The sequence below is a fragment of the Podarcis pityusensis genome (genome assembly GCF_964106645.2).
Source record: "Podarcis pityusensis genome assembly, chromosome: 2".
Classification (NCBI taxonomy): Eukaryota; Metazoa; Chordata; class Lepidosauria; order Squamata; family Lacertidae; genus Podarcis; species Podarcis pityusensis.
The window spans coordinates 112212614-112224715 of NC_138029.1; the positions used below are offsets into that span (position 1 = coordinate 112212614).

Consider the following 12102-nt stretch of genomic DNA (forward strand, 5'->3'; position numbering starts at 1 on the left):
GCAAAAGACTCCAAAGTCTTTTCTTTTTTTTTCTTTTTCTTTTTAATAATTTTTTATTAAAATTTTAAACAAACAAAAAAAGAAAAACAACACACACAAAAAACAATACAAAACTTAACAATAAAATCACAAAACATAGCAATTAAAAACAAACTCTCTTTTCCATTTCCAATTTTAAATTACTTATTTTCTGGACTTCCTCATACCTCCTTCTTTTCCTCAAAGTCTTTTCATATGGCTACAGCAAAGGTCACTTTGCTCCACCTCTAAGGTGTGGCTCCTTTAAGCAACAAGAGAGAAGCAAAAGGAGGAACTAGAGAAAAGAAAGCGAAACTGGACTCTGCAATCTGTCAGCAGCGATGGCCGAGGGTTTTCAGCAAGATCTGACTTGTTCCGTCTGCCTTGACGTGTTTACTGAGCCGGTGCTGCTTCGATGTGGGCACTGCTTCTGCCAGAAGTGCATCACCTCCTCCTGGGACAGCCAAGGGGGAGCTCCTAGCTGCCCTGACTGCCGGGCCCCCTGTCCTGACAGACATTTCACACCCAATCACTTGCTGAGACATTTGGCCCAAAAGGCAAGAGAGGCCCAGGAGGAGGTCCCCGAGAAGAAAGCGCGAGAAGACCCAGAGAATCACGAAGAGACGCCGACAGGCAGAAGCAGCCCAGGTGCAGATCAGGGGTTGCTCTGCGCACAACACGCTCGCACTTTGCAGCTCTTCTGCCTCACCGACGAGGAGCCCGTTTGTTTGTGCTGTGTGGATTCGCCTGCCCACGCCGGACACAAGTTCAGCTCCTTGAAAGACGCTGCTGAGCAGTACAAGGTAAGCATGCAACAAGAGACTGGGGGTGCTTTAAGTAAAGTGAGGCAATTGCCCTCCAACAGCTGATTCAGGCGGTGTTGTGAAAGGGAAGGTAACTCCTCCTTATTTAAAATAAAAAAATTCCTTCCAGTAGCACCTTAAAGACCAACTAAGTTACGGTAGTTCTTGGTATGAGCTTTCGTGTGCATGCACACTTCTTCAGATACAAATCCTCCTTATTTGTTGTTGTTGTTGTTAAAGATTTTCATAGAATCATAGAGTTGGAATAGACCACAAGGGCCATCGAGTCCAACCCCCTGCCAAGCAGGAAACACCATCAGAGCACTCCTGACATATGGTTGTCAAGCCTCTGCTTAAAGACCTCCAAAGAAGGAGACTCCACCACACTCCTTGGCAGCAAATTCCACTGTCGAACAGCTCTTACTGTCAGGAAGTTCTTCCTAATGTTTAGGTGGAATCTTCTTTCTTGTAGTTTGGATCCATTGCTCCGTGTCCGCTTCTCTGGAGCAGCAGAAAACAACCTTTCTCCCTCCTCTATATGACATCCTTTTATATATTTGAACATGGCTCTCATATCACCCCTTAACCTCCTCTTCTCCAGGCTAAAGATGCCCAGCTCCCTTAGCCGTTCCTCATAAGGCATCTTTTCCAGGCCTTTGACCATTTTGGTTGCCCTCCTCTGGACACGTCCCAGTTTGTCAGTGTCCTTCTTGAATTGTGGTGCCCAGAACTGGACACAGTACTCCAGGTGAGGTCTGACCAGAGCAGAATACAGTGGCACTATTTCTTCCCTTGATCTAGATGCTATACTATTGATGCAGCCCAGAATTACATTGGCTTTTTTAGCTGCCGCGTCACACTGTTGGCTCATGTCAAGTTTGTGGTCAAGTTTGTGATTTTCTTGGTTTACAAAAGTAAGTGCAATGTCTCTCTCTTTTTTCCCAGTAACATTTTTTACAGTTTCATTTTACAGTTTCATTTGTTGAGGAGTGACGCGGGTGGCGCTGTAGTCTAAACCACAGAGCCTAGGACTTGCCGATCAGAAGGTCGGTGGTTCGAATCCCCGCAACGGGGTGAGCTCCCGTTGCTCAGTCCCTGCTCCTGCCAACCTAGCAGTTCGAAAGCACATCAAAGTGCAAGTAGATAAATAGGTACCGCTCCGGCGGGAAGGTAAACGGCGTTTCTGTGCGCTGCTCTGGTTCGCCAGAAGCGGCTTAGTCATGCTGGCCACATGATCCGGTAGCTGTACGCCGGCTCCCTCGGCCAATAAACCGAGATGAGCGCCGCAACCCCCAAGTTGGCCACGACTGGACATAATGGTCAGGGGTCCCTTTACCTTTACCTTCATTTCTTGAGACATTAGGAAGAAAAGGGGGAAAGAGGTGGAGGGGTGAAAGGTGAGTGGGGGTGGGATCGGGTGGCGATGTTTCTATTTTACTTAATATATGTGGGGTTTTGTGTCAGCGTCGCTTGTGCAGGTTCTCTGCTGTTCACTTGTATTCCTTTGGTGGTGAGAGAGGTTAGGGTTGGCCTAGGTTGTGGTTATTCATTTGGGTTTGGCTGTGGTGATCTTTGTTTTCATGTGTGAGTGGGGTGGGTGGGTGTTTTGGATCAGGTCAGCCATATTGATTTGTAGGCTGTTGGTGGATTTTTGTTGTTGTCTTGTTGGGCTGTGTATGTGATAAAGGGGAGCCATACTGGGGTGAAGGCGTCTTCTTCTATTTGTCAGTTTCAGTTTATTGGTTAATTTTTCTAGTAAGGCTGTTTCCCATACTATTCAGTACCATTGGTCCATGCTTACCAGTGACAGGTCTCTCCAGTGTCTGGTTATGATGTTTCTGGCTGCTGAAAGTAGGTGGGTTATGAGTTCTTTGTGGTGTAAATGGGCATCTTGTTATTTGTTATTAAATAATAACAAACCCTCCATGTGTCCCTATTTCCCAGGGACAGTCTCGTATTTGCGGAAGCCGTCCCGGTTTCCAATTTGATCCCGGAATGTCCCACTTTTCCTTAGAACGTCCCTATTTTCAGGGGAGAAATGTTGGAGGGTATGGAGTTATGTGACCCCCTGCCGAGCCAAGGAGATAAGTAGCTAGACAACCTTTAGAAGACATCTGAAGGCAGCCGTGCATAGTTCCAGAGAAGGGCAATCAACATGTTTAAGGGGATGGAGGAACTTCTCTGTGAGAAATGGTTACAACACTTAGGGCTGTTTAGTTCAGAAAAGAAAAGTTAAGGAGGTGGCATTTTATTTATTTGCAGTATTTATAACCTGCTCTTCATTGAATATCTGCAATCCTGGAACGCAGAACAAAAATAATAAAAGGAAATAGAGAAAAACAACGCTGGGGGACATGGCAGGTTCCCTGACCTGCCTAATTTTACAAACTCTTTTCCTCCCCTAGCGGAAGCTGGACAAGGTTCTGGGTTGCCTGGAAACCAGAATTAAACAACAAGAGCAACAGGAAGGATGTCAAGAAGAAAACATACGTTCCTTGAGAGTAAGAGGAAAGAATTCCTAGCTTCTTCTTCTTCCTCTTCTACTTCTTCTTCTTATTATTATTTATATTCTTTTATTCACTTTATCTTGCCCAAGGCAACCCAAAATGACTTAACAACCAAACAGAAAAGCCCACATAGATACATTAAAACCAAGGAAAGAATTCATTAAAAACTCCCCACCCACGTCTAAAAGGCCACATATAGTTAAAGGCCAAAGGCCTGGTTATAGACTTTATTATTATTATTATTTTGCCTGGTGCCTAAAGGTATGCAATGAAGGAGTCAGGCAAGCCTCCCTGGGAAGAGCATTCCACAAAGGGAGAGACACTACAGAGAAGGCCTGTTCTTGTGTCTATAGGCAGGGACATTGCATTTTGGGGACTTAAGATGGTGAGCAGCCACCATGGATGGGAGCTTAGTTTAGCTTCTTTTCAAATGTGGCACTTTTGAAAAGGGTCCAAACCAGGCTTCCTCAACCTCAGCCCTCCAGATGTTTTGGCCTACAACTCCCATGATCCCCAGCTAGCAGGACCAGTGGTCAGGGATGATGGGAATTCCCATCATCCCTGACCACTGGTCCTGTTAGCTAGGGATCATGGAAGTTGTAGGCCAAAATATCTGGAGGGCCGCAGGTTGGGGATGCCTGCTATAGACCTACTAAATCTTCTTGCCTGGACTGTATAAAACTGAAAAATTCATTTTACATCGGGTTTACTTCAAAATGGCAGGTTCCCACTATGGGTGGGAGCTGAGCTTGGCTCCCAGCTGAAGGATGGCACCATCGCCTGCCACTGAAAAGCATGTATGGACCTAGCAAGGAGACCATTAAATGGGGATGTGGCCAAGTTGGGCTTGTGAGGGGGCCTGGATTAGCAACAACCCCTCATTTTTACAAGGTATATTTCGATTCATTTGTTTCTTCTCACTGAACGGGTCACTGGGTTCTCACTTCCTCCACCACAAAAACCTCCCAGTGGAACTTCTTTCCATTGCAGAACTCAGCTGAGTCCCTTCGCAAGACAATTGAGGACGACTTCGCTGAGCTGCAGCGATTCCTGAGCCAGAGGAAAGATGCAGTACTGGCCCAGCTAGATGAGGATGAAAACGCTGCGCACGTGAACATGGTGGTGCATCTCTGGGACATCCGGGAGGGCCTGTCTGCAGCCAGAGAGATGATGAGCCAGGGAAAGGCCAAAATGGAACAGACGGATTCAGCTGCCTTTCTCCTGGTGAGGCCAAAACCTTGGCACCTCTTTGGTGTAACCATTGCTGAGGGTTTCCCAGAAAATTTTGGACTGGACAATTGTTGGTTTCCAATTGAAATTTATTTTGATGTTTCAGCAAAGTGATCTAAATTGCTGCGTTTTCTTTGCTGAAAGCTTTTGATGCTGCCTTCGTTGTTAGTAACAAACTTTTGTTGTTGTTTAGTTGTGTCCGACTCTTGGTGGACCAGAGCAGGCCAGGCACTCCTGTCTTCCACTGCCTCCCACAGTTTGGTCAAACTCATGTTAGTATACAACATACAAACATCCAAATAACAGCCTTTGCTACACCTTTCATTATAAGGATTGTTAGGCCTTCCTGCGTTCTCAGAGTCAACTGGCAAGGCACCCACACTGACAATGCTCTCACCCACCCACCCGTCTTCCAGATTTCCCTTATCCATGCCCTCCACTGTAGGGCAGAGAGTCATAATGGAATGAGACTACCTGAAGGAGCGTCTCCACCCCCATCGTTCAGCCCAGACACTGAGGTCCAGCTCTGAGGGCCTTCTGGTGGATCCCTCACTGCGAGAAATGACGTTACAGGGAACCAAACAGAGGGCCTTCTCGGTAGTGGCACCCGCCCTGTGGAATGCCCTCCCATCAGATGTCAAGGAAATAAACTCATGTTGGTAGCTTCAAGAACACTGTCCAACCATCTCCTCCTCTGTCGTCCCCTTCTCAGTGTGAGAGCCAGTGTGGTGTAGTGGTTAAGAGCGGTAGTCACGTAATCTGGGTAACCGGGTTCGTGTCTCCGCTCCTCCACATGCAGCTGCTGGGTGACCTTGGGCCAGTCACACTTCTTTGAAGTCTCTCAGCCCCACTCACCTCACAGAGTGTTTGTTGTGGGGGAGGAAGGGAAAGGAGAATGTTAGCCGCTTTGAGACTCCTGAAGGGGAGTGAAAGGCGGGATATCAAATCCAAACTCTTCTTCTTCTTCTTCTTCCTTGTGCCCTCCATCTATCCCAACATCAGGGTCTTTTCTAGGGAGTCTTGTCTTCTCTTCTCATGAGGTGGCCAGAGTACTGGAGCCTCAGCTTCAGGATCTGTCCTTCCAGTGAGCACTCAGGGCTGATTTCCTTCAGAAGGGATAGGTTTGATCTTCTTGCAGTCCATGGGACTCTCAAGAGTCTCCTCCAGCACCATAATTCAAAAGCATCAATTCTTCGGCGATCAGCCTTCTTTATGGTCCAGCTCTCACTTCCATACGTCACTATTGGGAAAACCATAGCTTTAACTATACGGACCTTTGTTGGCAAGGTGATGTCTCTGCTTTTACAAAATGACAAATTTTCCACAGAAAAATAACATGCTAGAAGTTGGGCTGCCCCACATCACTATCTATAACCAATCACACAGAATAGATTAAGGATTCAGAATGAGGAGAGGGCCAAGACTCTTCGGAGCAAGGACTAGCATTTTGGTAGGTGGAGTCAACACAGGAGGAGTGATGCCCCTTGTGGCCCCTTCCAATTCCATGATTCTAGAACCCCAAAAGCCATTGTGGAAACAGTTAACCCTATAAAACCTGCAGCCAAGCTAGCTCCTCAGTCTGAGCAACTTGTGTGACTTGGTACCAGGCCCCAACCCAATTTCCAGCCCTGTCTCCTTCAGACATACTGCTGGTGCTGCAGGAGCTGCTTCTCTGGAGCAGCATGAACCTGAGTTGCTGCTTCTTCTTTGATGATCACTCGTAGCCAAGTAAGATTGTCTTCCATAAACACGGTTTTAACAATGAGTCCGCAAGTGACTGTGGAGGCCAATTCTGGATCCACACGTCCTTCCGCAGTGGGGACATAGGTTTCCGGGCAGGAGTTGATCTCGGTGAGGGTTTGCCAAGCATGCCTTAGCACGTTTCTCCCTTTTGCCTTGAGTTCGAGCGTCTTCGAAATCCACAACACCTTGGGTAAAGGCTGTTCTCCAATTGGAGCGCTTGCACGCCAGTGTTCCCCAGTTGTTGGTGTTTATATTTGAGTTGCACTAATATGCCGGGAGCCCTCCACCTAGGTGTTCGTCTACCCAGGTGAAATATTAATCACCAGATGAGGAAATCTTACCATTGGCTCTACCCTCATCATTCTTGTCCATGGGATTCCGCAACATCCTATGATTGTGTGTGAAGCTGACTTGGAGAAAATCTGTTTCCGTGTCAATCTAGTCTCCTGTATGAGGTCCTCTCTCTGTGTCTTATCAAATCAGGTGGGAATATTGGAGAGTGTCTTCCATCTTTGGGAAGGCAAGGGGGTATGGTTGGTTAGGGTTGTGGGCTGAAAGGAGCCCCACACTCCCAGGCCCCCTAGGAAAGAAGAATTAGCAAACAGGATAGCCAGCACTCCACGATTCAATGGGAGGACCGAGGGACCTAATGGCTTTGAGGAAGGCAAGATTAGGGTGGATGATGGGGTGCATCAAGATTCTGTTATTTTCCAGGATACGAAAGGAGAGATTCAAGCTTCCTAACCATCTCACCTTCTTTCCCCCTTCCCAGGGTGTCCAGAAGCTCCTGAAGAAGTGAGTATGGCGTCTTTCCGCTACTTTCATATGCGAGAGAGCGGGTGGCCACTTGCTGTAACTAGTATTCTGCTCCTCTTCCCACTAGGCTCCCTGCTGAAAAGGAGGCTGAGGGCGTAGGAAACCAGGCTGACCACTCTGCTGTTTGCAGGGAACTCTGCCTGGGCAAGTTCAAGGGTCCACTGCAATACCTAGCATGGAATAAGATGAGATCCATCGTCAGAACAGGTAACTGAAAGGAAGTTCAGGAATGATTGAGAGTAATGTCAGATCAGACGAAAGAAAACCATTCTTTGTACCATATGTGATTAACACATGGAATTCTATGGCAGAAGATGTGGCAATGGTTGCTTGCAAAGAGAATTAGACAGATTCATGGCACGTCTGTTGACTTGCCATGGCAAGTGGAATAAAATGTTGCATTGTGGTGTGCTGCTGTTCAGAGTCCCAGACACTCACTTCCAGGCAGAGGGCCTTCTTGGTAGTGGCACCCGCCCTGTGGAACACCCTCCCATCAGATGTCAAGGAACTAAACAACTATCTGACTTTTAGAAGACATCTGAAGGCAGCCCTGTTTAGGGAAGTTTTTAATGGTTGGTGTTTTATCGCTTTATTATTAATAATAATATTCTGTTGGGAGCTGCCCAGAGTGGCTGGGGAAACCAGCCAGATGGGCAGGGTATTAATAATAATAATAATAATAATAATAATAATAATAATAATGGGTGGAGGAAATGGAAAACTGCAGGTGGGGTGACAAGACAACAACAAAAACAACAACAGATTATTATTATTATTATTATTATTATTATTATTATCTTTATTATTATTATTATTATTATTATTATTATTATCCTGTCACCCCACCTGCAGTTTTCCATTCCCCCCACCCCAAACAGTTAATGTACATTCTGCGGCCACTATGAACATTCAGTCCTCATTGGGACTCCCTTAGGTTTCTTCCCTGAAAATTTTTCTATACTTCTGGCGTTCTCCCGAGGCCGCTGATATTTCCTTCTGGTGTGGGGCTTGTGTATTTTGGTTAGATGCCACTTACATCCTGTACACCAGATAATCAGAATAAAGGACATGATAGTGAAATGGAACTTCTGCATGTGGAGGCAGGGTGCTGCTGGGGACCAGTCTCTATGAACCAATGACGGGAGAGGAAGTTTCATGCTTGGAGCCTGCTTGTGGGTTTTGGCTACTGTTCAAGACAGGATGCTGAATAAGGCGGGCCTTTGGTGTGATCCAGCAGAACTCCTTCTTGCATCTCTGTGTCCTTAGGTGCATGGAGGCAGAGCTTGCATTCTGCAAGAATTCAGCAGAGGGATGACATTGTAATGTACAGCTGTGTTTACAAGTGGCAACCATTCATGTATAATGTGGGGAAAGGCGCTTTGACACTGTCAGGCTATGGTTTAAACCTGCCTGATGACTCCAGAAACACCATCCATAGACTGCCAAGGCTGTTCCTATCAGCACATCTCCATTCTGGTTTCTGTTTCTTGATTGTGTTTATTTGTGTTTGGAACTGGCTTCTATATAGGAAGAGAAGTTACTTTGCCATTTATTGAAACGCTTCCGTCTAAGCAGGGATCAGGGATGCGGGTGGCGCTGTGGGTTAAACCACAGAGCCTAGGACTTGCCGATCAGAAGGTCGGCGGTTCGAATCTCCGCGACAGGGTGAACTCCTGTTGCTCGATCCCTGCTCCTGCCAACCTAGCAGTTTGAAAGCATGTCAAAGTACAAGTAGATAAATAGGTACCGCTCCAGCGGGAAGGTAAACGGCATATCCATGCGCTGCTCTGGTTTGCCAGAAGCAGCTTAGTCATGCCGGCTCCCTCGGCCAATAAAGCGAGATGAGCGCCGCAACCCCAGAGTCGATCACGACTTGACCTAATGGTCTGGGGTCCCTTTACCTTTAAGCAGGGATCACACTCTTTGCTTCACTATATTTCCTAGCCTGACATGAGGGCTAGGAGCTTGCATTTTAACATGTTAAACACCAGATTTCATTTCACTTTTAATTTGTATTTCTATAGTACGATATGCAAGGCGGCTTACGAGCTGAAGAAAACAACAAAGACCGCACACCTTATAACAATCTAATCCAATACAATGGCTCTCACCTTACGTTTTTAATGTAAGATGAGAGCCAAAGAAAATCACCCACGTCCACTTGTTTCTTTCCCTTTTGGTAACCTAGGATGGAGCTAAGGTAGGATGCCCCAATTTTATTGAACTCGTTCTTTTCCTTTGCTTATCAGAAGTAGAACCAATCACCCTGGACTGTGGCACTGCTCATCCCAAATACACTTTCTTACTGCAAAACTATCGTGTGGCGTTTGGACTGTTTAAGAATCCATTGAACTATCCAGCGATATTTCAGGACTCTCCCGTTGTGCTGGCGAAAGAGGGGTTCCATTCAGGAAGACACTACTGGGAGGTTGAGGTGCAAAACAAGGGAGATTGGTTGATTGGCGTAGCCTTGGAGTCCATCCCAAGGCAAAAAGGCAAGGATCCCACTTCTCTGACGGACAAGATCTGGTGTCTGGAGCCAACAGAGGAGGATAGCGAGCCTCAAAATGGATCGTCATGGTGGAAGGTTGGCGTGTACCTGGACTATGAGGGAGGCCAAGTTTCTTTCTATGATGTAGCAGCCGGGTCTCACCTCTGCACACACACAGCCCGTTTCAGCGAAAATGTCTACCCTTTCTTCCAACCTACGCCAGCTGCTTTCAGGCAAAAACGCACCATTAGCTTGAAAACTTCTCACAGTTAGGACATTGAAGCAATTCTTAAGAGGGTATTATTATAAAAAGGAAAGGTAGGTGTGTTTGCCCATTAGATAAAAGTCCAAAGTCCATACTAAGGCAGTGCTTTTATCAGGCCAGCCAAAATGCAAACTCCATGACTTCATCATCAGCCAACTTCCCTCCCACCTCGCCTTATTTGCTATCAAACCTGATGAATAGTTCTGGGAAACTTGAAGGCTTGCTCGCTATTTCGTGGCGTTTTAGCTGATCTATAAAAGGCATTGCCCTAATGTGGATTTTGGAACGATGTTCTTAAGTGCGCCACAATTCTCCAAGCGTTTGAGAAGTGTGTGCCCCTGGGAAACGGGAAGGGAATGTGGCTCTCAACATCAGACTTTTCCCCAAAACGCCCCTGCCATGAAGGCAAACGATTACCATCCCCTTCCTTATCGCAGGTGAGGAGCTGTAACTTGCTCCATTCACCCAGTAAATTCATGACACAGGGACTTTCAGGTTCTTAGCTCAATTGGGCATAACGTAAGAGCTCTACTAGATTAGCAATCTGATAGATCACTTAAAAAAAAAAATCAAGTAGCGGGCAGGAGATATGTATGTGCGCAACACAGGCTGGGATCCTGGGAGGAAGGTAAATAAGGCCAAATGTCATTTGCACTGAAAGAAAAGGTTTCCACTGGGTGCAATGGGAGCGCTAGCTATTCTTCCAGACCAACAAACAGCAGGCATGGAGGCCCCGATCCAGAATGAAGCAAAGGAGCGAAAAGCCCTTCTAATTCCCACAACCAACAGGGATCTATGATCTGGGTTAGGGCCTGCTGTTTACTTTTTTAAAAAAGCCCTTCATACAATTGGTAACTGTCTGAAGCAGGCAAAGCCAACACAGCATATTTGCCAGACTACAACTCCCATCATCCCTGACCACGCTAGCTAGCTGGGGTTGATGGGAGCTGGGAGTCTAACAATCTCTGGAGGGCACAAGGGCAAAACTAGTTCTTGTAAAAAAGTGTTCTCGCCATGCTTGAGGCTGCAAAGCACAGCACTTGCTCTCCTATCCACTTGAATCTCCCTTTGTGTAGAGATTTCCAAAAGGGATACATGACAAATCTGAAGAAACATGAATCGTGTAGGCTGTTTATGTTGGCCAGATTCAACATGTTTCCCTCGGTGGTAGTGAGAGGAAGATACTTAGCTATCCCAGAATCAGAGCGTCTCTGCAAATGCAGAAAACAGGAACCCGATACTCTAGAGCATATATTCTTTTCCTGTGATTTTGGTAGTTATGCCAGAAAACAATTATTTGAGGCCCTAAAAGTTAATAGACAGATCTTTACACAACCAACTGTTCAGGACCTGCTGGCGGACAGCGATGATCAAATTACTTTAATAGCGGCTGAATTTCTAAGTGCTGTCCATGAAGAAAGAATGGGCCATGATAAAGAGACTTAGTGGTTTTTAATGGTAGGTGAGGTTGTTGTGTTGTTGTATTATATTATCTATGTACATCGATTTACTTCTTGGAGTTAAGAATAGGACTGGGATAAATTGTGTTCGCTGAGCCTGTATTTTATACAGTCTGTATATGATGTTTGTTTGTTAGTGTGTGGTGTGCTATGCCTAATAAAGGATTTAAATCATAATCAGCTAGTTCTTGTATGGTCTGCCCTCTAGGCACATTTGCTTACATTGTTTTTGTCTGCCATTGTTTTCTTACTTACTACATCCAAAAAGTATCAAAGAAAGACGGTTCAAGACAGTTTGAAAGCACATTAACTTGTGTTTGTATTGTGCCTGGATTTGTTATCAATTGGGATGTTCTTAACTGAAAATTAATAAAAATTATTTACAGTGGCACCTCGGGTTAAGTACTTAATTCATTCCGGAGGTCCGTTCTTAACCTGAAACTGTTCTTAACCTGAAGCACCGCTTTAACTAATGGGGCCTCCTCCTGCTGCTGCCGCACGATTTCTGTTCTCATCCTGAAGCAAAGTTCTTTTTTTTTTTTAAGTTTTTTTATTAAAAATTAAAATAAATATTATCCAAAAACATTATCATCCTTGTTTCCCCCCCCCCATTTTTTCTGCCGCCCCCCCCCCCGGCAAAACCCCACCACCACCACCACCCCGACTTCCCTCAGTTCCAGTCTTTGGTTTCTCTGAGACTGCTGTTTTCTGCATGTTACAAAGTTGTATAGATCCTCAAACTATTTAGCTGATTATTATCAATAAAAAG

At 45.8% G+C, this 12102-nt stretch overlaps 1 protein-coding gene across 2 annotated transcripts; it reads left to right on the forward strand.

The window, feature by feature from the left end:
• The first annotated feature begins 226 nt into the window (after positions 1 to 226).
• On the forward strand, positions 227 to 11869 carry LOC308469781 (nuclear factor 7, brain-like). 2 transcript variants are annotated; one of them, XM_080992722.1, is made up of 7 exons: positions 227 to 821; positions 3227 to 3322; positions 4319 to 4552; positions 7074 to 7096; positions 7185 to 7324; positions 9367 to 10862; positions 11515 to 11869. In XM_080992722.1, the coding sequence occupies exons 1-6, from the start codon at positions 360 to 362 to the stop codon at positions 9879 to 9881; spliced, it is 1470 nt and encodes a 489-aa protein (XP_080848848.1). In that variant the 5' UTR covers positions 227 to 359; the 3' UTR covers positions 9882 to 10862; positions 11515 to 11869. The 2 variants fall into 2 exon arrangements, with proteins under 2 accessions (XP_080848848.1, XP_080848847.1); XM_080992721.1 differs by lacking the exon at positions 7074 to 7096 and having other exon boundaries at positions 7162 to 7324.
• Positions 11870 to 12102: the final 233 nt, after the last annotated feature.